The following is a 27,551-nucleotide window of genomic DNA, read 5'->3' on the forward strand; positions in this document are numbered from 1 at the left end:
TGTTGTGGTTGTTTTCGAACTCTGCCTCCATTTTCTGATAAGAATTTTCTATATTATACCTGCCCATGTATTCAAGTTTGACCGTGACCGTGGCGGCCAGTCATAATTATACGGTTTTCCATCACAGATATAATAAGAGCGTAATAAAAGAGAGGAAATTATCTTCAACATGGAAGCTCAAACTTTTGTTGCGGATGCATGATGGATGAAACTGGTACTCTTTATCTACCACCCACTCAAGTCAAAGTACTGTAAAAACAACAGCAATTTGTGGCTGTATGCGGCAACGAGTACATCGTAGACCCACGTTACCAAACGGGTAGTTTGCAAATGAACGCTTCGACAGTGAACTCCAAATTGGGTTCACAGGCCAGATCGTTCCAGGTGTGCTCCCAGTCCACGCAGAAGGAGATACAGTCTTGCTCGCCCTGGTAGCTGTTCGGCTGTCCGGGTGCAAAGTTACGGTAGTCAAGGGGTGAGCCGTCGCTCCAGGTGAATGTGTCTTCCGTGACCTTGTCGTGCAATCCGATCCAGACCCTGGTCTTAGTGGACACCTGTGAGAGAGACCACGAGCAAACAGCATCAATGCAGGCTCAGTGCAGCTGCGGAACAAGGAAAACTAAATGTGTAGGGCTCCCTACTATGATTATTTTCTTTAACTCTTTATGTGCCACGTTCGCACGCCTGACTCAGTCAACCTTGTGCCAAGTTCGCATATTCTGCTCAAACGCACAAACCCGCCCAAGCCCATCGATAAATCGTCAAATGCCACAGTACACTGTACAATGAAAAGGTTTCACACGATTCCGTTTCTCTCACAATCAGCTCGCATTTTATGTAGTGATTGACTATTAAATGGTGTTTCCTACTCGATTTGCGAGTAACTCTTAAGTTTCTGTCACTGTGTCATGTGTAAAAGTCATGCCTTTATAATAACGCATTTACTAATTAAAGAAAACAAAAATCATAGATTTGTCATTCAATCTCTGTAAAAGCAAAGCTTGGCATTTCCTCTGCAACTTTGCTCACCACCATGTCCAGAGTAACAGAAATATATGAGTTATATAGATTTGAAAAACAGAATTCTTTTTCTCAAAGCATGACTACAATGGTACCTCAGAATAATGTGGCACACAGGGGGTTTCCACCATGGCACATAAAAAGTTAATGCCATTGGTGCGTTCACCATTAGGTGTAACTGAACGACTTCAAATTTTTTAACGAAATTCGCAGGACTACATTCATATTATACTAATACAACATTTCATTACGAATGCATAACACGTGCAATGTATGTATATCTTTATTGAAACTGCAATTAAATGAGCACCAAATGTGTTCATACCAATACATAGAGTTACTCTCCTCTGATGCAATCACTGAAGAACGGATACATGACAAAAAAGTAGGCCTCCACGGAAATGTCGGAAAACCGTTTGCCCAAACAACAATATTGTGCTTACTATCAGAGTATAGTTTACATTACACAGAAGCAAGCACTGAAGGTTTCGCTTAAAGGTGTCGTTTGACGAGAGTACTGTATAGGATCTGAAACCTATAATAACAAATATGCTGATCAAGGTTAAATGTAAACAGTAAATGGAGTCTAGGTGTGTTTCTCTCTCTCTCTCTCTCTCTCTCTCTCTCTCTCTCAAAATTGTTGTTTTTAATCGCTCGTTTATATAAATTCTTCGTTTATTTGTTATTTGTTATGACTTGCTTCATTTGAGAGCACAACTACTCTACACTGTAAGTCGAGCTCACCCGCTTGTTCCGGACCGTTTCGTAGAGAGACACAATGAAGTCCATTTCCTCCTGTGAGTGTATAGAGACGAGATGGCCCAGTTGAGGTGCACCGTCTCTTTCATTACATGGAACAGCGAAAGAGCGGCAGTGCAGCTCCGCTTCGTACCACGTTGTGTTCTCCACCGAGAAGTATCTGAGACGAAAATAAGGCGAATCAAATCGAAGTATAATTTTGTAAAGTTGCACACCACGCTCAGCTTGGCGTTGAGGAAAAGAGCAAAAACATGAATAGGAATGAATGAAAGATGTTTCATCACAGTCAGACTCGAGAGAGGTTTGGAATCTTCGAATTTTCATGCTTTCGGAAATTGGTTTCAACACCACTGCTCACAAAATGTGATTAAATTGGCAGTGTTAACACTGTCTTAACTTCATTGAAATCCAACTGAACTGAACACACTGCATCTTTCCAAAATTTGTATTTCGACTTGGAATCAAGAAAGCTTAATAATCGTCCTTCACATCAAACTATTGTACTTTGGAGTCTTAGAATAATCAGATAACAGTGACTGTATTGTAAAGAAAGAAGTATCATGGATTAACTATTGCTTGATCATTGGTGAATTTCGTGATGTGTGGGTGACAGCATTTTTTTTTTCTTCTTCAACTTGTTAGGAGAGCAGTGAAAGAATGACAACAGCTATAGCGCCTCTTCATAATGCGTGTAGGATTAGATGGGAATTGATGGGAATCTTTCGTATATACTCTAATATGTTTTGTCCACTATGTTAAATGTCCACTGGATGAAACCATTGAAGTGGAACTATACCCACCTCCCAGGTTGAAGCCAGTTATTTGTCAATATCGGCTATATAAAGGTGAATGAGTGCCCACAATAGAATAATTGTACCAGATTTGGCAGTTCAATATCAATGTACGGGCATGAACTGTTCAAAGCAAACAGTCATATAAAACATCAGACTATGTATAGGCAGACCGAATGCCGCATAGCCAAATTATATCCAAGTTGCTAGATCAGAGATCCAGTAGGAAAATCACATTTCGAATATTGATCTCAAATGTTCACAATCTTAAAGGAGACCTCCGAATGATTTTCATATTTTTGCATTTAAACAACTACATATAAATTAGTTATACTGAACATGCTGAAGACAGAGTTTCAGAATTTGTGATAATTGGGATGAAGAATAAGAATGGTTGAAAATTTAGAACAAATTGCAATGAACAAAAATGATGACATGGCAGAGTCACCATAAGAATGCATGAGTTGGGGCTCAAGGAAGCAGAACAAAAGAAGAAGGCATGCATAGATTCTACGCAGGGGAACTCGCAAGCAAGCGGTATTGTAATGGAATTACACTGCTACATTTCTTAGATATGTGAACCTCCTATGTCATCATCCTTGTTCAGTGTAATTTGTTTCAGGTTTTTCAGAGTATTGTTTCTATGCTCAAGAATCACAGTAAATTCCACAAATCTATACATGGAGTTGTCGATTTATGTACTACATGATGTCAAATTATGAAAATCGTTTGGAAGGTCCCTTTAAGTAGAGCTAACATGAAAAGCATAAAGCCCTTATTTGAAAATCTTATATACATTATTTGTATTGTGTGAAATTGATATAAATTATACATATCATAGATACATCAAACACCAGACTACACGATGTCAAGAAACTCTGTTTCAATTCAGCCGTAAATGCACATTAATATTACATATATATATATATATATATATATATAACTTCCATGACCATTATATGAATGTGACTTTTCTAAACATATCTTTCATACGACTAAATAGAATGTTCTGGTAATTAGTTATTCATTTTTCTTTTGTGTCTTAGAAAATGCCAAAAATAACTTTTCTCTGAAATTTTTTGATTTATCATATGTCATAAAAACAATCTTTCCATACAAAAAAAAAATGCCATTCTTATTCATACTTTTGCCATTGATTTGTTGCAAAAAAAAAGTATACACTCATCAAATTTTAGAATATCAATTTCATTGCGTTTCGTATATATTGAAAAAGACTAGGATTAACTGCTTGAATTCATTAAAGCTGTACAAAACCCTTGAAAAATAAACACAGATTTGTCCTATTCTGACAGAGTTACCTGCTAACTTTAGTCGTTTAATGAGTGTGCCCAACTTGATAATCATTACAATCAGTACTTAAAAGGGGAACATAAAGTTTCCAAAATTCTGCAGCCAAAACGAAGAATGGTTTAATAACCAAAATGCAGGATTTACCTAAAATCAGAGTTTGTACTGTAATGTCTCCATTGTAGAACACTGACAGGGATTAATCAATGTCAGAAAAGATACAGCACGAAACCAATTCTCTCCGGACCCTCATGTTAGATTCCATGTTCCTTGAAAACAAAATATCTCACCCTGTACAATCCAATGAATTCCACTTGCCACGGACCAGGACTATCTTCGCAGTCTCTATTCGACACACTTTTGTTTTTTGCTTTCATTTTGTCCAATATTTTGGAACTCTCTCAATACCAGTTATGAAGAGGCTTTAAAGGGGAAGGCTAGTAACTGATCAGTGGGAATCAGTGGAAATGCTGGGAGATGATTGTTCCAATCCTTATGGGATTCATTCAAGAGTTCATTGTATATCTATTGTTGTGTGAAAATGATTTGCTTCAGAATGGTCTCATATTCAAGTAATGTGCAGTTTAATGCTTCCAGGTTAGCGTCCCTGGTCAGTGACGGAGCATTAATCTGCACATTACTTGAATATGAGACCGTTCTGAAGCAAATCATTTTCACACAACAATAGATATACAATGAACTCTTGAATGAATCCCATAAGGATTGGAACAATCATCTCCCAGCATTTCCACTGATTCCCACTGATCAGTTACTAGCCTTCCCCTTTAAGATGTAATAATTTTACTTTCATATTCAGTGTGCTTTGAGCTTACTCTTGGGAACCGTTCTGTGTGAAAATCGATGTTTCATGAATGTGTTTAAATATTACAGACAACAGGTATATATAGGTCTATACACTGATTATTTGTGTAACAAAACTTGTTGAAATTACCCAATTAACTGTGCATGCTGAGTAATGTCATATCTGTGTATACAATATATGATGAAATTGAGGAAAATTAATGTTTATAGTAAAAAGGAGTGCCATACAGAAAATAAAAATCAAATCAAATCAAGTCAACATCGATCTGATCACCACTCACCTGTAGCAATGCCCCTGGAATGCGGTCCACAATGGTGGGCAGCCACAACCACCGGCCTGGGCACCTTGCAGCGCTGCCAGTGCAAAGCCGAGGAAAACCACGGGGTAGAGCCTCACGAATACAGAAAACATGCTGTTGAGTTCGTCGTGTGCGATATTGTCATCAAAGCAATCACCAATCCACACTGACTACGACAAGTCCAACGCTGGATCTTAATAAAGTGAGCGCAGGTGATTTAAGCCTTACAGATACATGGTGTAATGTCTGCTGATCCTGGAACCTATATGTCTGTTTTGATCATCAGTCGGTTTGTTTTTCTTAGTCTGTCGTTTGTGGTTTATGTTCGCAGGAAGAGCGCCGACCGCTTCGGGAGAAATTAACTCCCTCGTATTTACACAAACATTATTCTGATTTCCAGCTACATCCTGCCATGATACCATGTAGGCCTATTGAGTATAATGACTGATACTTGACAGTTAAGGGCTTTTTACACTTGTGTTTCTTAACCCCGGACTTTCTCTGACCCAGGACTATCGTTAGTCCCGTACCAATTTTTCAGCTTTTTACACTTGCCAATTAGTCCCGTACTATCTCTTGTCCGGGGCTAAGGAGAAAACTGACCTTTTTACACTCGTATTTCTTAGCCCCGGACTTTCCAAACCACATGAATATTCATAATTACGCTGTGTACTGTACACGTACACGCACGCACCGGCAGCACTTGATTACCTCGTTTCTGATTGGTCAGTGAGGGTCGGACTTCGTCTCCGTCGCTTAGCCCAGGATTATTTTTTCGTTCTGTTTACACTCACTTGCTTGGCACCGCAATTGCGGTGCTAGCACCGCAATTGCGGTGCTAACCCCTGCTATTTTGCAGGGCCAGATAGTACCGTACTATCGGTGGGGCTAGCCCACTTTGGCAAAAACGAGTGTAAACAGAAAGTGGGCTAAGGATAGTCCCGTACCAACGGTGGGGCTAAGCCCCCCCCCCCCCCCCCCCCCCCCCTAGCCCCACCGTTGGTCCGGGGCTAAGCAAAATTTTACAAGTGTAAAAAGCCCTTTATTTTCTTTGATCGAGTATATTCTTTATCCGTGACGTTATATTCACATACATTTTAACATATATGTTAAGTAATTCATAATCCACGTTTTGCTCAAATTGATATTATCAATAACAGAAACAGAGCAGAACACAAGAAATTGGTTTAATTGTTCTCCAAATACTGTAAACTGCTGGTATTGATACCATGATCACATGATATTATGCCGATTTCTGGAGTTGTGATGCGTCCGTCTGTGTGTGTGTGTGTATAATAATAATAATATTAATAATAATAATATATATATTATATAATCAATATATATATATATATATATATATATATATATATTGATTATGTTGTAACGAGATTCGGAGAATCCGATTCAGTTTTCGCTATCGATTACAACTTGTTGGCATCGATTGTACCTTTAGCAGAGAAAGGTTGCGCCCTACCTGTATTAGACTGGTCATTCTAAGGAGCTATAAGATGCGTTACTTTGGTTTGAATTGGTTTGGAAGGATTTTTTGTGGATGTTCCCAAGTAATCTGAAGAAAAATAGAAGAATATTTTGTTAAAAAATGAATGGAATGTTTCTAGATATTCGCATCACCGCAAAAGTGATGATGAGGGTGTCATAAATCAACACAAATCAATATGCATTTGGATTTCAGTGGCCCTTTAAAAGCACACAGCATTTTTTTTTTTCAGATTAGTGGTAACCAAAAGTTGATGGGGCGGGGTCACAGTAATACCCCCTCCCCCATTTATAACACGTGGACACTCACTCAGACACATTTAAACTTAAAACCTCTACACACACACAAAACCACCGTTGAAACAACCTGTGCTATACCTCTTCGTTTATTTCCTCGCAATTTTTGACAATTCATGTCGCTGTATTCAGTAAAGGCCGATATAGATTGGACACACCTTCTCACCTTCCCATTAAAATTGCCGAGGAAATATCGTCTGCTTTCAGCAGGATATAGCCTAACTTGAAAAACAGAGATGTATTTCCGTTACACATAAAAGAATATACGAAAGTGATATCACACTGCCTCCAAAATGACGATCAGGAATATCCGTTCTGAAAGCGATAGTTCCTGGTCGCTTGTACACAGTCGTTTTAAATACTCCTTGATGGTTATGTTACAAAATCACAGCATACAAATAATAATTGATGAATTCGTAATATTTTGTATCTTTAAGTATATACTTGTTATACACCGGACATTCTTGGCGACCCCCCCCCCCAAAAAAAAAGCTAAAGACGCCAATTTTATCCGTCGTTAATCTTGAAGTACAATATGTGAAAAAATACAAAGTTCTAAGAGAAAAGGCGGAATCGTAATTAACGTGTCACCACTTTTTTATGTATTCGCTCAAAAACCAAGTGAATATTTCTACAACAAAACTATAAGTGCTTCGTTAACGACGTACTTGTCAAGTACGTCGTTAACGAAGCAATTATAGTTTTCATTGTATGTTTTTGAAATGTTGATTTATCAGCATCATTGAGAGATGTACTGAATTACAGCTTTATCTCTGTTTACAAACGAAAATGGATATCTTCTCTCAGCAGGAGATCACCTTTGTTTATCAGAATTCTTTTTTTTAAATTCCAAAATAAACTATTTCAAACAGGGACATTTTTATCCCATAACACTGGGTTGTAGTAACTTTCGACTCTTGCTCGATGAAGATAATAAAAATTTGCATGTAGCATGTTTTTCCTTTCTCTTCCTCATACATGAATTTGTCATCTCTTATTGCCAGAGTTGTTTCTCAGACTTTAGATCTCTTATGGTTTCTCTGGTGTACCTTTGAGTGGGTGATACAACATTTGCTCGTGCGACAAAATTGCTCCGGTCTTATTTCCTCGATGGACATTAGGTTAGGGTTGTGATAGAGTTTTATGTCTAGTTTGATGTGAGGATTATAGTTAGGTTTAGGGTTACATTTTTGGGGGTATAATTTGGGTTTGGCTGTAAAAGCGTGCAGATATTTCATGGGAGCAATGCATTGTAACAAGAGCAAATGTCACTGAACCCTTTGAACGTGCTCGTCTACTGCAAAGATGGCATCGCTGTCATCTGTGTGATGTAACAGCCAAATTCTTCCTTAGTAAAAGAGAGGACCAAGCAAGTCCAGCGATGGCATCTCAACCGGGCGGCGAGAAGGCATATCGATGCTCTGTGTAGACAGTCAGAAAATCAATCAATCAATTAATCAATCAATCTATCAATCAATTAATCAATCAGTCAATAAGTAGATGTATGAATATCTATATGAATAAATGAATAAATATAAACTTACGTATGTATACATACATACATACTTGCATGCATACATTATAAGGCCAACAAAAATGTTTGTTTGCCCTTAATTGTCAAAACCCAAGAGGGTCGGTAGGTCGGGGTTTTTTTAATACCCTTTTTACCCATGTAATTTTGTAACTTTGGCAGGGCATCTCGTAATACACTCATCCTTCTGGCAATACTTCGAGTTCTAGTTCAACTTTGTACAGGATGTGGCGCAAGTTTAATGCACTCAAAACTCCAAGGGATTCATTCAAATTTACGTCTTGCCAGGGCCCGGTAGGCGAGGCAGAAATACTCACTGACAAACACCTATAACGTTCATTTGCAAACAGCTCCAAAAAAGTACCTTCCAGTGAGATGCTGGCAACTGAACTCCAAACAGTTTTGGTGCCATGACAGCTGGTAACGGATGCTGCAAAAATAACCATCTTGGCAGTCGCGCTGCGCTGCGCCGCGGCCGGTATGGTAGCTAGCTAGCTAGCGCACTACCTATGCACGTGAGCCAAAAAGATAGGTAGCATGCAATGCATGCCATAAAATGTAGCCTGCGGCCCCGCGCGGCCCGAACACGGTTACGACGGGTCGATTAGATGAAAAAACATTTTTATTTTTTTTTTAAATTCTTTCTTTAGCTTACAATGGATAATTTGGGGTTTAAAACCGTTCACAAATTTGCAGAAGATGAAATTTAAGGAAAAAATAAACTTGAAAGAGAGAGAGAAAAAAAAAACCCTACCCGAAATTTGATTTTGCGAAGGGCAAACAAACCATTTTATTTTTTTGCCTAATCATAATGACTGTGTGTGTGTGTGTGTGTGTGTGTGTACAACACATAAGTGAATAAGGACAATAAGGGTTAAGACTGGGGATGGGAGTGGTGGGGCAGAAGAAAAGTAATATCGTCTGGTTGAAGAATTTCACGCTACAGTATAATTTTTTTTTCAGTATTATTTATCTATTTTTACCAAGTGTGAGGAGGAGGAGGAGGAGGTTAAATTCTCCATGTCTGCAGATAATACCATGCAGACTGTTCACTCACACCACCAATTTGAAACTGTTGTAAGGGGTGTATACAATATTATAACATATTGTAAAATATAAGAATATTTTTTCCCCAATATATTGAATATTGTCTCACCTCGTCGCTGCAATACGATGGAACAGTAAACCATCTCTCTGGATCTGGTATCCCAAGGGTCATGTTCATCATTCCGCCAGAGTTCATCACGAAAACTATGTGCCAAAGGTCATTTCGGCGAAAAAAAAAGCAGAAGAAAAATATTTTAAAATGTGTTTCTTTCATGACCAATTACTTTCTTTTTATTAAGGTTGTTTTGTGTGTAAGTGCACGTTTGTCTTTCTTCTCAATATTAACAAGGGTTACGTATTCCCTTCAGAGTATGTCTCAAATAATGTGGGCTCAATATTGCTCTGCAGATAGATATTTGCTCTGTTTGAATCGGTACTGAAATCGAGATTGAAGAAATATTAAAGACTTACTTTCTGGCCCCGGACCCATGCTGAATTTGCCTGTGAATATCTTGCCCAGAGGAAAGCAGGTTTCTTGGACAACACTGAGATGAAGCGTCCCCCTGCAGCCGCGCCCGGAGTGATGGGAGTTCCAACCGTACTTCCAGTTATCCACTGGCACTCCGTTCGGACCGCCGATAACGGCACTTCCGGTGTACGTTCCGTTCTCTGCAAAATGATAATAAAAATAATAATAATAATGATAATAATAATAACAATAATAACAATAATACTAACAATGATAACATTAACTCCCAGGACTCATAGTTGCTAAGTTGGCCTCAAAGTTGCTGTCAAATTACTCCGTATTATATCCTTGGTCACTCGACATCACTGACTCCACATATTCAGCAACTTCTCTGGAACAGTTGTCAGCCTACTTGGACAAAAATGAATATGTGATATTTCTGGAACGTGGAGTAAAAGTGGATTGGAAATGTGACTCTCAAGTAAGTTTTGATACACCATTACTCGGTTAGTCCCACGTGTTCAACTCTGAGATGTAACTTGTGCACACTCTAGTCTATGGGGCTCAGCCAGAATTTGACCTTTTGAAACTGTACCATTAGAAGCAGACCTTTTCTCTTGATCACCTGTGAATACCAGACTTAGAGGCACACCCTATTTCCTTCTATTTTTGTGTACCTGGTTGCTACTCTTCTCATTCACTATGCCTACTGAAGCTTCAACAAGTACCACCACAAGACAATCAGCTGCTATCGCTACTCAAGTGATGGCTGATCTGGTGAAGAATGAAGAGTTCATTCACTTGCTGGAGAGCATTGTTGGCAATGCGATTGAGAAGAAACTCAATGAGCTCCTCGAACAAGTGCAAGGGGAAGTGTTCGATCTGAAAAGAGACCTGGAAGAGAAGGATAGAGAGGTTAAAAGGCTTGGCGAAAAGGTTCTTCACCAGGAACAAAACATCAGCAGATTGGAGCACACAGTAGACAGCCTGGAACAATACTCACGACGATCATGTCTCCGGATCTTTGGCCTGGAAGAAAAGAAAGGAGAGAATACCGACACGCTGGTCACCGAGGTCATCCAGTCCAAGCTGGGCGTGTCCCTGGATCCAGTGAAAGACATCGACCGATCCCATCGCACTGGAGGCACTCGCGAGTCTGCCTCACAGTCTAGTCGCTCATCCTCACAGAAAGCCCGTCCTCGACCGATCATCGTGAAGTTAAACAGCTACAGAAAGAGAAAAGAAATCACCACCAATCGTAGAAAGCTCAAGGGATCAGGGATTGTCATCGCAGAAGACCTGACAAAAAGAAATCAAAGACTGCTGTCACTGGCTCGTGCTTCAAAGAACATCACAGCTGCCTGGTCCTCTGATGGACGGATAATTGCCCTCATCAGTGCCTCAGGTGGCAAGACAGCCACAAAACTGATCACCTGCGAAGAAGACATCAAGAAATTACATTGACAATAATAGTTGAATGAAGCTGCTTCATAGTAACACTTAATCACTCTTACAATGATATACTTTTGATTACTTAAATACGATGTATACTTACCTGTTTACTACTGTCTATATAAAGTATGCATGTCAAATACAATCCTCTACTCCGATTTATGTTATTCTTCTTATCATTTCACTGCAATCAAGATTATAGAATTTGTATGTCATAAATTGTGTTCATTATTACATGTCATGTACTTCACGATGTACCAGTATTTTACTATTCATTACCTTGTCTCCAATATCTTCTGTTCTATTCCTGCTTCTCGAAACTCCAACAGCTATGTCAAATTGCTTGTGTTCAATAATGTGAATATTTTGTCTTTCTGTTGTATATTCTTATATGAAAAATATGTATATGTATGATACGATCCATGACGAACAAAACTTACCTGAATCTTATTTTGATGTGCCCGCCTTTAACTCAAAATATAAAGATACCAAGTTGTCTGATTTATTTTCGTTAGTTCACTTTAATTGTAGAAGTTTGTCGAAAAATTTCGATAATTTGAATATGTATATAAGCACTATTGATCATCATTTTAAGGTAATAGGACTTACTGAAACTTGGTTAAATGAATCTTCTTCAGTTGAAGCTTATAATTTAGATGAATATAATTTACTTTGTAATAATAGAATTAACAAACGAGGTGGTGGAACAGGTGTATATGTTCATAATTCCTTACATGTATTTATTAGACAAGAGTTGACAGTTATATCTGAGTCATTTGAAAGTATTTTTGTTGAGTTAGTAAATAACAACACTAAATGTAAAAAAACAATTGTTGGTGTGGTATATCGTCCCCCAAATTGTAATATTGATACTTTTTTGAATGAATTTGCAAAATTTTTACATAAGGTAAATCCGCGTGTATATAATTGTTTCATAATGGGTGATTTGAATTTAGATTTAGTGAAAATAGGTTTAAATTCCAAAATTGATTTATTTATGGATATTTTGTATGGATTTTATTTGGAACCTTTGATTAGCAGTCCCACTCGGATAACTGCAACCTCTGCCACTTTGTTGGACAATATATTTACAAATGTCAATATTTGTACTCACTCAGGAATTTTGATTAGTGATGTAAGTGATCACCTGCCAATTTTTTGTATGTCTTCATCCATTGTCCATTGTACAAACAAATCACCTCCCATTTATGTAAAACGTAATATTACTCAGTCAAATATGATTGCTTTTTTTAACACATTGAAAAATGTTGAATGGGAAAATTACATTGGTGTAGGAAGTGTTGATTTCAAGTATAATAGTGTTTTGCAAGTATTCAAACATATTTATGATGAATGTTTTCCTTATAAATCATATGATTTTAAGAAGAAGAATAAGAATCCATGGTTGACTAAGGATTTGATTAAGCTTTGTCGTAAAAAATTAAGTATGTATAAAAAATATGTTAAGAAACCAACCTTTTATAGAAAAGAGGTGTATAATAAATTTCGTAATTATGTTACACTTCGATTAAGACAAGCAAAAAAGAAATATTTCAATGAAAAATTTTATCAAGTGAAAAATGATATTAAATCAACATGGAAAGTTATCAATAATCTTTTAAAAGGTACAAGAAATACCAAAAGTAGTTTAATAGAAAGTCTTGAGATTGGGAATGAAAAAATAACTAATAATAAAAATATAGCTGATTGTTTTAATGATTTTTTTGTTAGTATTGGGGAGAAACTGCAGATCTGTAATGATAACAGAAATGAAAATTCATATGATAAATATTTGAAATCTCCTTACAAAAATAGTATATTTTGTAAGCCAATATCAAAAAAAAGAAATAATAACGATTGTAGAGGAAATGAAAAGTAATGTAAGTTCAGGTGTAGATGGTATAGATATAAAAGTTATAAAGTTTGTAATTTCTGTTATATGTGAACCATTAAGTTTTCTTTTCAATGACTGTATGTCTGTTGGTTTTTTTCCATCAAAAATGAAAATTGCACGTGTAACACCTATTCATAAAAAGGGTAACCGTAATGATATTAATAACTACAGACCAATATCGGTGTTAACTATATTTTCAAAGATATTAGAGAAATGTATATTTGATAGATTAATTGAGTTTATAGATAAACAAAGTATTTTGATAAAAAGTCAGTTTGGATTTAGAAGGGGTCATACAACAGCCACAGCAATATTAGATCTTGTGAAAAAAATAAATGATGCTATTGATAATAAAGAATATGCTGTAACAGTATTTCTTGACCTTACTAAGGCTTTTGATGTTATAGATCATTTCATTTTATTACAAAAATTATATTATTATGGTATACGTGGCCCCCCATTCAAACTTTTAAGTAGTTACCTTAAAGATCGTCAACAGTTGACTGTAGTTAATGAAATTGAATCTGATATCAGAACAATTAATTGTGGTGTTCCACAAGGATCGATTTTAGGTCCTCTTCTTTTTCTTATATATATAAATGATCTACCTTTATCAACTCAACATTTAAGTTATGTTTTATTTGCTGATAATACCAGTGTATTTTGTAAAGGCTCAGATCCATGTAAACTGTTTGATATTGTTAATAGACAATTGTGTAATATTAGTGATTGGATGGAAGCCAATAAGTTGATTTTGAATATAGATAAAACTCATTATATTTTATTTGGTATGCGAATTATAACAGACCACAATTTGCAATTGTATTTTAAGAATATGAAAATAGATAAAGTTGTAAGCACAAAATTTTTAGGAGTAATTATAGATGAAAGATTATCTTGGAATTATCATATTGATTACATAGCCAGTATTATATCAAGAAACATAGGGGTTTTGTATAAATTACAGTATCTTCCTAGAAATGTCCTTAAAATGTTGTATTATTCTTTGATTTCACCACATATTAATTACTGCAATATTGTGTGGGGATTCACTTTTAATAAGAATATTGATCGAATACATAAATTACAAAAACGGGGAGTGCGTTTAATAACCAATTCAACATATGCTTCCCCCAGTTTACCTCTGTTTTTAGAAACTCAAATATTACCCATTCAAGATTTAATTTCATTAGAGTCTGCAATATTCATGATTAAACTTAATAATAGTTTTCTCCCTGATGTATTCTCTGATTATTTTACTCTCAATAGTTCAATTCATGATTATAATACCAGAAACGCTCAAAGTATTCATCCCCCATTAAATCGCACATCTTGTACGCAGTCATCAATATTTTACAAAGGTACTATTTTATGAAATAATTTAAATATAGTTTTCAGGATCAGTAAGACCGTAAGACAGTTTAAAAGATTGTATAAACAACATCTTTTTGATGCAATTAAGTTACAAGTTCAGGAATAGTTAAATATGGAGTTTTCTTCTTTTCTTCTCTACCTTCATATCTACACGTATCCGTTTTTTTATTGATTCAAGTTGTAAATCTTATCGTATTTTGCATTCATGTTTGTTTCAACTCAGTTACAAACCAATGATTATAAATGATTACATATATTTACATCACAATATTTCTTAAGGGATCATTTTCAATAAGCCTACTTTGTGCTTCTCATGATTCCGCCACTATCATATTTGACACTATGTATTTTTGTTTGTTTGTTTGTCTGTCTGTTTGTTTTTTTATGCAAAGTTTGTAAACCAATTATGAAAGTGGAAATAAATGAAATGAAAAATTAATAATAATAGTAGTAGTAATAATAATAATGACAATAATTACAACAACGACAATAATAGATACCCCTCCCCACTCAACCGTGATTCTTATTGAATAACAACAAAAACAAGTTTCGGAGGGGAGAGTACCTGCAAGCCAACACAGTCACATCAGAACTGTCCTGCAAGTTTATTACCAGGGAGGTGGAATTATCTTTCCACCTTCTGATATTGATACAGTATACGAAAGGTACATGTATTAGGACTCATACCTGTAAATAAAATGGACTGTCCCACACCCCTTCACCAAAGATACCAAAATAAATGACGAAAAACAATTAATTAAAAATCAATGATGTAGTTTGGCAAAAAACTGAATAGCTGCAGATATTAAGTATGAATACCTCTACAAACTGCATTTTGGTTGGAAGATGAAAGCTTTTCTGATGGAATTTGAGGGGGCTATATTTCATAGGGTATATACGTGTACTGAAAATGTGTGATTTTGGGGGTGACAAAAACATGCAGTCTGGTTTTGCGGACCCTTGGACAGAATTTGAGCAGAAGAACCTACCCTGTTAATTTGATGGATGAAAGGGTATATCTCACTTATCCAGGTTAGTGAAACTGAAACACCTCATTTCTCCCAGCTATTTTACAGAATATTTTGAAATTTGATTTTTAACACAAGTCTCTATGGGGAATTATTTACCCGTGTGTATAGAGAATGCACGCAATGCACACAAGTCTATGGGAAGTATTCCTCCCATACAAGCTCAGCTGGTTTATGTTGATCTATTGTGTCAGATCTCTTCCTCCCTCCTTCTCTTTCCTACCCCCCCCCCCTCTCCTCTATCCCCCCCCCCCAACTCTGCTTTGCTACAATTTGTTTTCTTATTATGTTGTTGTGGTACTAGATCTTTGTACATAGCAGTCATCAGTATCACACAACTTTGAATGACTGTGTTATTTTAATGTATTTCTTTGTTTTGGCTACCACTATGAAACAGGTCAAAATACATAAAGTTAGTCTGTTTGACAAAAGAAAGTCTTTTCAAATACTTTGTAGGCAATAAGGTGAGGATGACATCCCCATAATCAAGGATAACTGCCTGCATCTATGTATTCATCTTATGAAGAACTGATCAACAGTGCAAGATCTATTTTTGAAAAAAAAAACTCAAAGGGCATGATTTTTTAATGTGTCCCTTTGAGAAGCTTCATAACCCTTGAATGTGTAATTTCTCATATGATGTAGGGGCAAATATCATCAAAAACACATTTATGATGTTAAAAAGTTGAATAAGAAATATGACCTCCACTATAATGATATCACTCACCTCGCAGACAGTTGGAGGGCTCCCTCACTGAGGACATCGTGCGCTTCTCGCAGTACTGTAAATCATCCAAGATGATCCACGTGGATTTCTGACAGGTCAAAGGTTATGAGAAAGAGAGAGAGAGAGAGAGAGGGAGAAAATAACTAATATCACTTCCTCAGTTCATTCTCTTGTACATCCTGAAACGTTCTGGTCAAATCAACTTTTCCTTAACTTTTTCAACATTTCTCTACTATAATATTCAAGTGGGGACAAGGTACTGTTGCTGTCGATGAACTGTTGGTAGTCATTTACAAGTCTGGGTTTAATCGTAGACGGCGAGGTGTCACAATATTGGGGTGTTCTTAAAATTTTCTGTAGATTTTGATTTTTTGTGCTGTTTCCCCTTTTTGGGGGTGCTGAAGACGAATCCACTTGTTGCCATTTTTCTAACTGACGTCTTCACCCGTTGCCATGGCAACGAGTTATTTTCTTTAAAGGAATGTGTATTCTTTATTAAACATCATAAAAACATGCAGTAAACACCGAAATAAGTCAATATAACATTTCTTTAATCAAATTAAAAATCACAATTCTTATAACGCCATGGTTACCTAATAGCAAAGATGGTTGACATGGTAACAACTATTTTTAAAGAAAGTAGTAATACTTTCATGAAAAAGCAAGAAAATGTGACAAGATCGAATGGAATATTGATTACTAACTACTATCTTGACTATCATAACTATCAGCTTTTCCCCACTACGTTCATTTCACTTCCTTTTCGTTACTACAGTAACAACATGACAGAAGCTGCCCTTTAAAGAAAAAAAATAGGTATTTCAGTTAAAAGGAAAGTAAGAATGAAATAAATCGGTATATAATACATTTCTGTAAGAGTTAGATTTTTTGTGTTCTCTCCCTTATTTTGGGAGTGCCGTACACGATCCACCTGCTGCCATATTTCTAATTGACATCTTTAGCCGTTGCCATGGCGACAAATTATTTTCTTTTAAAGAACATGTATTCCTCATTAAACATTTTAAAAACATAATGTAATTTCCAACAGATGTCAATATAAACATATTTCTTTGATTAAATCAAAAATCACAATTTCCGAATATCACAGCTTCCTCATGGTGATCACGGTTGTCATGGTAACAGCTATTTTTAAAAGAAATAATGACTTCATCTAAAAGCATCAAAACATGTAAAGATTGATTGAAAATTTTATTTCATTACCACTTAGAGTCTAACTATGATTATCAGGTTTTTTTATGCTCATCCCACATTATTATCGTTGCTATGGCAACAACATGAGGAAAACTTTCTTTCATAGAAAGAAGAACTGTTTCATTAAAAAAGGAAAGAAAAAATAAACAAATGGTCAATTTCAGTTAAGTTTAAATCTTTTGTGCTTTTTCATCTCTTTTGGGGATGCTGAACAGGAATGGACCTGTGGTCATTTTTTTAAATGACGTCTTCAGCCGTTGTCATGGCAACAAATTATTTTCTTTAAAAGAACATGTGTTCTTCTTTAAACATTATGAAAACATGCTGTTAACACCAAAATGTGTCAAGACAAACATGCCTCTTTAATTTAGTATAACATCACAATTTTTAAAATTTCATGGTTACGTCATAGCAATGACAATTGCCATGGTACACTAAAAAAAAAAGTGAAAACACAAAGTTTAGTCAGCTTCCTAAATTTCTGATCACATTGCACATTTTAAAACCTTAAATATCCGTAATAATGATTAATATTTAAAATGGTTGCCATGGAAATGCATCGATTTTTTTAAGGAAAAAATCTACAAGAAAAGAAGTAAATCATGCCTAAATTTTGAAGTTTAACAAATGAGCAAGACTATTAGCCATATATCATTCTGTTCATGGAGCATCATTTCTGTTCCTATCGCAACAACATGTTGAGGAATAGATTTTTTTTTTTCAAACCATAGATATACCTAGGGAATATAAAATACAAATAACAAGCAATACATATGTGTAAAAACCTCCCCAAAAGTTCAATTTTTCTCGTCATGATGTACTAACAGTACTCTGTTTTAGCAGTAATGTCTCCAAGACATTTGATAACCTTAAATGACTTTGATACTTCCTCTATAGTGATTTCCAACAGATTGCTATAGAACTTTAATCCTTAAAAAACATTTTTCTCATGTTATTGCTATGGCAAACAAAAATGATGTGGAATGAACGTTGTGAAAACAAAAGCTGATAGTAATTTGTAATGAATATGCTACTCAATCTCGTCATTTTTTCAATTTTTTTCATTAAAATATGAGTATTTTCTTTTTAAGAATTGTTACTATGGCAACTGTCATTGTTATGAGGTAACAATGTAATTGAAAAATAAAAGGAATGTTATAATTAATTGAGGAAAATGTATATATTGACATATTTTGGCCCTAACAACATGTTTTTATGATGTTAAATTAAAAACACATGTTCTTTTAAAGAAAATAATATGTTGCCATGGCAACGGCTGAAGACATAATTTAGAAAAATGGTCGTAGGTGGAATCCTTTTCAGCATTCCAGAAATAGAAAAAAAGCCGAAAAATTAAACTCTCCAAAATTAATAATTCATTTATCTATTTTATCTTTTAATGGGATACTTCTCCTTTCTAGGGAAAAAATGTTGTTGCCATAGCAACGATAATAATGTGGCATGAACGTTGTGAAAAAAGCTGATAATTATCATGGTAATTTGTAATGAGTATGCTACTCAAATTTTTCATTTTTCCATGCTTTTTTATGAAGAAAATAATTTTCTTTAAAAAAAAATAGTTGTTACCATGGCAACCGTCATTGCTATGAGGTTGCTTTGACAGTCAGAAATTGTGATCTTTTAATTTGATTGAAGCGATACGTTTATGTTGACCTATTTTGGTGTTTTTAGCGTGCTTTTGTAATGTTTAATGAAGAATACATGTTATTTCAAAGAAAATAATTTGTTGCCATGGCAACGGCTAAAGATGTCATTTAGAAATATGGCAACAGGTCGATTCGTGTTTGGCACTGACAAAATAAAGGGAAAGCACAAAAAATAACACTATACAGAAATTTATTTTCTATGGACGTATCTTATTCTTGCTTTTCTTCCAATCGCAGTGTTTATTTTTCTTTAAAAGGCAGCTTTTGTCATGTTGTTGCTATAGCAACGAAACTGATGTGAAATTAACAGAGTGGAAAAATAAGCTGATAATCAAGAAAGTAATTTATGATTAACATTCCACTCAATCTTGTCATGTTTTCTTGCTTTTTCAGGAAAAATGTGATTTTTTTTTCTTGATAAATAGGTGTTGCCATGGTAACGGTCATTGCTTTAAGGTAACCATGACATTATGAAAATTGTATTCCTTCTCAATCTGATTTAAAAGGATTTATAATGACATATTTCGATGTTTACATCATGTTTTCATGATGTTTGATGAAGAATACATGTTCTTTTAAGGAAAAAATAATGCGTTGCCATGGCAACGGGTGAAGACGTCGGTTAGAAAAATGACAACAAGTTGATTCGTGTTCAGCACCCCCAAAATAGGGGAAATAGCACCAAAAAAATCCTACATAAAATTTTAAGAACATTACAACTCGCCGTCTACTATAAAGGGATGGTATCGTATTCAGTTGAGATGGGGGCTCAAGGTTTTTTTACTTTTTAGTTTATATCAGGGGGTCTAAAATTATGAGAAGGTAAGAATATGAATACAAAATAAAGCAAACAATTCTAAACGAATGCTTGGTTCCAACTTTTTAAGACCACTTTCAGTTTGGATATCTCATACAGCCATTTAAAAACCGATTTCCAATTAACTTTGAATTCCTCTCAGGATCGTAAGCTCTTTTATATTTTATAAGTGAATGAGTATTTCAACTGCTGATGGTCATTCCGTAGGGTCGTCAACCTGAAAGTGAAATATCGAAAAGGCTCGTTATTCTAAGTGTTTTCGTCAACTTGAAAATGAGCTCTATTTAGCCGAAAGTGAGTTCAAAAACGTTCTCCTTTTCGCCTTTCATTTTCGGATTAACGCACCTTGCACATATCGAGCCTTTATATTTTCACTCCGGATTAACGAACCTGAGAAAATAAAACGTTCTTTTTCATTTCTGGATTGACGAACCTTCAGAATAAAGAACCTTATCTCATTTTCAGATTTAACGAGCCTTCGGATCCGAATAACGAAAATTCAGAATAATGTCACAATGTTAGGATTAACGAATCCTATCTAATTTTCTGACTAGTTTTAATGAACATCTAGTTACATTCAGAATTCGTGTGTTTCGAAATAACGAACCGGCTACTTTATTTTCGGATCAATGAACCTTCCAAACAACGAACATCATTAGCTGCAAATACCTGAGCGAACTTCTGGATAATCCGGGAGTACGACGTTCGGAATCCGATGGTGCTCATCATGTAGAAGCCGAACTCGCGAGCAGCGAAATCGTAAGCTCCATACAGATACATTTCCCCATTCCTCGTACCGTGTCTGGGATCCGTCTCAGACCATACCATACCTGCGTTATTATGTATATGTGTACATAATAATGTATGTATTACTACGGATCATGCTAGTTATTCGAATGGGTCAAACCAGACGGAACGAGTACATTCATACTAATATCCTTCGTATGAACAATATACAGCGACAAAACACAAATATACTAGGACAAACACAAATGCAGAGATAGGCTGGATTGAACTGAAATGTATTATACGATAATGAGCATAACCCCCCCCCCCCTTAAAAAAATGAGGTTCGTAATTGGAATACATGTAGATCTTTGAAGTCTGAAAGAAAACTAGAAAAGAGGTATTTCGTTAAAAAAACCGAGAAAAGTGAGACAGAGAATATATAAACACTGTTTCAAAGCAATCAATGATGAAATTATCTTGTATGCTTTTGTCTTCAGCGACGTTCCAAAATCCGGCTTGTATATTGATTTGAATAGACAAAATGGCAAAGCCGGGGTGGTTAGATGGGCCATCGTACCGAAAAACGGATGGACTTAATAATCACGCATCTTAAGGATATTATGTTTAATAAAAATGACAAGAGATAAATCCCTCTATGAGACAAAGCAAGTTGCATACTGTCCTGTTTCTCTCTTTCTCTGCAGCTATTTTAACATCCAATACTCGGCATAATATGATGGTTGAAGTAGTTTTCTTCTGTAAGATTTAGCAGTCTTTTGTTCATGCTTCGGTTCTTGAGAGAGCGAGAAAAAACACACAAAATAAATCTGACTTTTGTTTTATGTTAACCCTAATGTGTGTCCGTGTGCGTGTGTCTTCGTTCATAAGGGCGTAACTTTTGATAAAGAATGCTTCTCTGATGTTCATTCTTTTAATCGCTGATTGTAAAAACTTACTGAGTCCGGACATGAATTTGTCGGGGGCACAGCACGGTTTATGGGCGTTGACCACCGCTACAGCAGCCGCAACCAGAAAGACAATCAAGTGCATCTCGATCGGGTCTTGCTGCATGGAATTCAGACAGGAGGAGGAAAACATGATGATACCAGGGACGTGTGCTTCTAGTCTTGTTACCATGGTTACGTAGGCTGAAAAGCCGCTGTCCGAGACCAGCCTCGATGGTGGACGGTTAAGTGAAAAGCGTCCTTCTGGACGGCAGGCTCATTTAAAAGGACAAGACCACCTTAATTATTATACATGTGGATTGAGTGAATGCAACAATATTAGTAGAACACATCAGTGAAAGTTTAGGGGAAAATCGGACAATCTGTTCAAAAGATATGAAATTATTTTTTAAAGGTATCTGCGCAGTCACTGCTGGATGAGGAGACTATTACAGTGTATGATGTTATATGCGTACAACGATATGAAGAAAATGAAAAGAGATTTTCACAAAACTTCACTTTTTGAATAAAATGCACATTTCTTCGACTTTTTACTCACATATGTTAAGGGTAATATTATTCCCCTTGCCTTCTGAAAAGGAGAAGTCAAGTGTTCTTTTGTTATTCGAGAAAAGTGAAAATATGTTGAATTTCTCTATTCTTTCTTTATATTGTTGTATACAATGTGACAACACAAGCTATAGCAGTCTTCTCGTCCAGCTTTGAGTGTGCAGAAACTTCAAAAATTCGTAACTTTTGAACGGATTGTCCGATTTTCCTCAAACTCTCACTGATGTGTTCTAGTAATATTGCTGCATTCACTCGATCCACATGTCTATGAAGGTAAGCTTGTCCTTACCAACCAAAACCGTACAATGTGCAACTCCTCAAGGGATCATCTGATTATGTGTATTCCTAAAACTTTCATTCACTGTGTCTCTAAGCTTTTTTTATTCATTGAATCCACATGTTCATCTATAAGGAAACTTCTGGACTTCCCCAAAGCCGCAACATTAAAAATCGTTTGAAATTTACGTTTGAAAAATTATTCTATCATCTCTCCTGTAATCACTCACCGAAGCGACTCTAGGACAACAGTAATTACTTTTATAAAGATGTGATCATGGTATTATCACTGCATTAGATGAGTTCCAGGCACAATGATATATATTTTTTTCATTTCATTTATTTCCACAACTTGCACAACTGGTTAAAAAAAGAATGAACGATACAGGACAACATGTCAATCATAATATGCAATACAGGGTGTGGAGGAAGAATCAAAGGCCATTGACCTGTCAAGGCTTCTCCCTAGTAAACAGCAACAATTATGACACAATACAAAAAAGAAGAAGAACAAAACAAATCAAAACGAATCAAAACAAGACAAAACGAAAACTACTGATATGTACATATATTAGCATAAAGGAAATTATTACAGGAAGGCATTATTGCACGTATATGAATTTACATCATATTCTTTATATTTTCTCTTGAATGCAGATATAGAGACACACTGCTTAATATTATTTGGGAGACTGTTCCACATCTTAGGGCCAATATGTATTATTGTGGATCGTGAGAACTCATACTTGAAATTGGGCAATCTATAATCTTCCCCCCGTCTTGTACGATATCTACTTACTTCATTATTCTTTACAAAATCAAAATCATAAAAACATGGCAACATATTATTTCTAAACAGATACATAAAACAGACAGTTTGGGACTTATTAATATCAAATATTTTCTGAAAATTTAATTTTTCAAATAGATGACTGGAATGCGAATATGGTTTCGAGTTCGTTATGATTCTTATTGCACGCTTCTGAAGAACTAAAATTCGATTCAAATGGCATATTGCGCTGTTCCCCCAAATGATATTGCAGTAGGTAAGGTGCGGCAAGATCAAGGTTTGATAAAGTCTAACAAGTATGTTGAACGGTAAAATATGTTTTAGCCTATTCATAACACCGATTGTTTTCCTTATCTTCACACAAACCATATCAATATGTTCCTTCCACATTAATTTTTCATCAATTACTACACCCAAGAATTTCACTGACTTAACAAAAGAAATCTTACAATTATCAATACATATATCAACTTCATTTACAATATATTTGTTTCTAGGCTTAAAAAGCATACATGTTTTATCCACGTTTAATTTAAGTCTATTTGCTTGAAACCAATCATTAACTAAACAAAGTTCATGATTAAAAGTTGAACAAAGAACATTCATATCATTACCAGACAAGAATAAACTAGTGTCATCTGCAAAAGCAATAGTGTGAAGTAACTTACTTGAAAAATGCAAATCATTAACATATATAAGGAATAATAAAGGCCCTAAAACAGATCCCTGAGGAACACCAATATTTACACAACGATATGTAGACGATATACCATTTATGGACACATATTGCACTCTATCGCATAAATAACTCCGAAATAAATTCAATGCAGTACCTCTGATACCATATATTTCCATCTTTTTGATAAGAATACTATGATCCATACAATCAAAAGCTTTAGACAAATCTAAAAATAATCCAATCAAAAACTTCTTATTTTCAAAAGACTGTGCTATCATATTATTTAATTCCATTAAAGCCATGTATGAAGAATACCCTTTTCTGAAACCAAATTGTTTCGAATATAAAATATCTCTTTCAAGTAAAAATTTCATCAGCTGATTATATATCAACCTTTCAAATATCTTCGAGAAAACAGATAAAAGAGAAATAGGTCTATAATTTGTTAAAAGATCTTTATCACCTCCTTTATGGACAGGAATAAGTTTTGCTATCTTTAAACACTTTGGAAACACACCATCCTTTAAAGATGTATTAAACATATTGCACAAAGGATTTACAAATAAAATAATACTCCTCTTTATAACATAACTGTCAATATCATCATATCCAGGACTTTTACCTGTTTTTAAATTTTGTACAATTTCGAGAATATCACATACTTGTATAGGCCTTAAAAACATAGAGTGAGGATTATTACTTGTTGATAAAAATTTCGTAAAATGTGAAGAGGTAGATGGAACTGTATTTACAATTTTTGAACCTATATTACTAAAAAATACATTAAATGTATCAGCAATGGCATATTGATCACACAGAAATTGCCCGTTCGGTTGCAAAATGCGATATTGCACTTTTTCCCTCACCTTACAAAGAAGCCTGTTTATAATTTTCCACGTACCTTTAATATCATTATGAACATTCTTAAATTTATTATGATAATAATTTCGCTTCTTTTGACGTAACACAGCATTAACTTTATTTCTACATGCAATATAAACAGCCTTTCGATACTCTGTTGGGTTCTTTAAATACTTCGAATACAATACATTTTTCTTATTACACATTTTCCTAAGAGTATTATCAAACCATGTTTTTTTATATTGATTACACTTCCGTTTACTTTCAATATATGGAAAACACTGATTATAAAATTGAGTTACCACTTTCATAAATTTATCAAATTGATCATCAACATTCCCCTGCATTACATCATTATTCCAATCAATCTCATTTAACTTTTCACAAAATTGCATCATATTATTATCACAAATTTTGCGTTTATAAATCTTTTCAGAACTTTCAATATTACCGAAATCATAATGACAAAATACAGGCAAATGGTCGCTTACATCTGTAACTATAATCCCTGCCCTTTTGACTATTTCAGGTCTACTTACAAAAATATTATCAATCAGTGAACTTGAATATTCAGTTACTCTAGTTGGTTTAAGTATCAATGGACTAAATGAGTACGTCTTCATAATATATAGAAACCAGACTTCACTCATCTTGATCTTGTATATCTGTTGGCCAACTTTACATTATAACATCTCATGAAATGGAGTATGGGGAAAACAATGGCCATTTCTTTTTAATCATACCCTTCTTTATCATTTCCATTCTCCTTAGTCAAGAAATATCATGATAGGATGACATTAGGAATCAGCACTATTACCATGCACTTGTTGCATGTTTGGCTTCCTCATAGCTCGGCGAATCCTGCCTAACGTTCCTTTATCTATGGAACAGCAAACGTACGCGTAACACGATCTTCTGCGAGTATTAATAGCCATACCACCGAGTGCTTATAAAATACTGTCCATGTTACAAAGTCGAACACCTATATCCCCGTCTTTCTTCTTACATCCCATTCCGAAGAACTTACAGAATGTGGAATTTTCTCTCACCAGCCTTGATTGTTACCTGATGTCTATGCTCTTGTCGAAAATGAAATAAAACATTGAATTGAATTGAATTGAATTGAATTGAATTGATAGTCCTATGGTCTGTTTCAGGTCAGCAGGAAATGCACATTGCTTTCTTGAATGATGCAGTTATAGCTTGTATTATTATTATATTCAAGAGCCGCTTACAGCTACTTTATCCCTCCCCCCCCCCCCCACACTTTATCCTCCATCGATCATGTCAATTATAAAGCTGGTATATTACACAAGAAGCTGGTCGACTATGCTTTGTTCTCTACTGATATGATACAAATCATGATAGATTTTTGTCGTCCTTTCAATTTTCTTTATGACAACCACAGAAAGTAGCATATTATAAGAAGCATGATGAATAAAAAACGTTCCTTCTACTCACCTATCTGCTTCCGCCTAAGAATCGAGAACTAACTGCAGAGGACTTGAAAGGATATGTTGGTTCCCCTCCGTCACGTTCCGAAGTGGCGCTGGGTCAATTATGCCGGAAATTTTTTATCGTCATTAGATTTATAGAATTATTGCAAACACACTGAAAACACTACAGTGGGCATGCGCTGAAGTGAGGTATCGAAATAACATTAATACACGCGCATGATACAGGCATGTCTCTGTTGTCGCTATTGATCAACAAAAACCGAAACTGGCCCGTCGCGCCAGGCACAAAGTGTCTCCTCTTTACATCATAACGTCATATTAACTTTTCAAGTGGAATTCGAAGCACAAGACTACATGAACACGAAGGACTCCTCGAGATTTGTGTAGGCTTTCCGATATCAAACTTATGTTGACGGGCTCTAATTGCATCCGAAAGTAAAAACGCGACTCAATATCGAAGGGCAAGTTACAGTCCAGCACTATATGTCAGTTGAAGAGAGGAGTGTAAGCAGCAACGCGTGATCTGTAATGAATAGAAAGATTCTAATCTTTTGTCTTAACAGCTCATAAAACTGACAGCTTTCTGATCATAATGGTGATGTGAGAATAATATATTCGTTTTAACCTTGTCATATAGATACGGTTTAATCGTGACAAGCGCATTGATCATAATTGCTGACACTGACTGAAGGTATGCGATACCAAAGATTGTTTATTGCTGCCATTATCATTTATCACTGTTGTAATTATCATTATTATTATTATTATTATTATTATTATTATTATTATTATTATTATTATTATTATTATCTCATCATGATCATCATTATTAGTATGATTATTATTGTTATAATTAGTATTACTACGACCTAGTACTACTGCCATTAATGATACTATACTCTCTCACAGTGGCGGATCCAGGCAGGTGTGCACCGCCCCCCCCCCCCACCTTTATTTTTTGTAATAACAACAGAAATAAAAAGAAGAAAGTGGGGGCATGCGCCCCCTTTATTTTTGTAAAGGCGCCCCCTGTTTACAGATCCCTGGATCCGCCCCTGCTCTTATTATCATTGTTACATATAGGTGATAGAATCAGTGATGACAATGGATTTCTTTGGAGGCCAGATGTTTCGAAGCTTTGGACATCTATGTCTTCCTCAAGCTTTAACAAAATGTCTGCTCGGCAGAAGTGTCTGTCGCATATAGATCTTTTGGTGTGGCAGGATGTCAT

General features: G+C 35.4%; 2 protein-coding genes across 2 annotated transcripts; both read right to left on the reverse strand.

Moving 5' to 3' along the window:
* Positions 1 to 302: 302 nt before the first annotated feature.
* Positions 303 to 5,122, reverse strand: LOC139734717 (echinoidin-like). The gene is made up of 3 exons (XM_071645510.1): positions 4,982 to 5,122; positions 1,765 to 1,939; positions 303 to 554 (listed from the first exon to the last, which is right to left on the reverse strand). The coding sequence occupies exons 1-3, from the start codon at positions 5,110 to 5,112 to the stop codon at positions 309 to 311; spliced, it is 552 nt and encodes a 183-aa protein (XP_071501611.1). The 5' UTR covers positions 5,113 to 5,122; the 3' UTR covers positions 303 to 308.
* A 2,714-nt stretch (positions 5,123 to 7,836) lies between these two features.
* On the reverse strand, positions 7,837 to 26,425 carry LOC139734718 (development-specific protein LVN1.2-like). Its single transcript, XM_071645511.1, has 7 exons — positions 26,325 to 26,425; positions 21,700 to 21,808; positions 20,684 to 20,844; positions 16,319 to 16,406; positions 9,846 to 10,043; positions 9,484 to 9,578; positions 7,837 to 8,217 (listed from the first exon to the last, which is right to left on the reverse strand). Exons 2-7 carry the CDS (start codon positions 21,791 to 21,793, stop codon positions 8,146 to 8,148), a joined length of 708 nt encoding a protein of 235 aa, XP_071501612.1. The 5' UTR covers positions 21,794 to 21,808; positions 26,325 to 26,425; the 3' UTR covers positions 7,837 to 8,145.
* Between the last annotated feature and the right edge of the window lie 1,126 nt (positions 26,426 to 27,551).

The sequence above is a fragment of the Diadema antillarum genome, unplaced genomic scaffold (assembly GCF_040938485.1).
Source record: "Diadema antillarum isolate AM-2024a unplaced genomic scaffold, OU_Dant_1.0 seq00000546_RagTag, whole genome shotgun sequence".
NCBI lineage: Eukaryota > Metazoa > Echinodermata > Echinoidea > Diadematoida > Diadematidae > Diadema > Diadema antillarum.

What these genes read in the sequence shown, in the direction of transcription:
- LOC139734718 (XM_071645511.1), bottom strand. Translation starts at nt 21,793, where the DNA reads ATGCACTTGATTGTCTTTCTGGTTGCGGCTGCTGTAGCGGTGGTCAAC. An exon ending in CAAATTCATGTCCGGACTCA is followed by an intron (nt 20,845 to 21,699) that starts GTAAGTTTTTAC and finishes ATAATAACGCAG; the next exon opens with GTATGGTATGGTCTGAGACG. An exon ending in GCCCTCCAACTGTCTGCGAG is followed by an intron (nt 10,044 to 16,318) that starts GTGAGTGATATC and finishes ATCATTTTGCAG; the next exon opens with AGAACGGAACGTACACCGGA.
- LOC139734717 (XM_071645510.1), bottom strand. Translation starts at nt 5,112, where the DNA reads ATGTTTTCTGTATTCGTGAGGCTCTACCCCGTGGTTTTCCTCGGCTTT. An exon ending in TTCCAGGGGCATTGCTACAG is followed by an intron (nt 1,940 to 4,981) that starts GTGAGTGGTGAT and finishes TTTTCGTCTCAG; the next exon opens with ATACTTCTCGGTGGAGAACA. An exon ending in AAACGGTCCGGAACAAGCGG is followed by an intron (nt 555 to 1,764) that starts GTGAGCTCGACT and finishes TCTCTCTCACAG; the next exon opens with GTGTCCACTAAGACCAGGGT.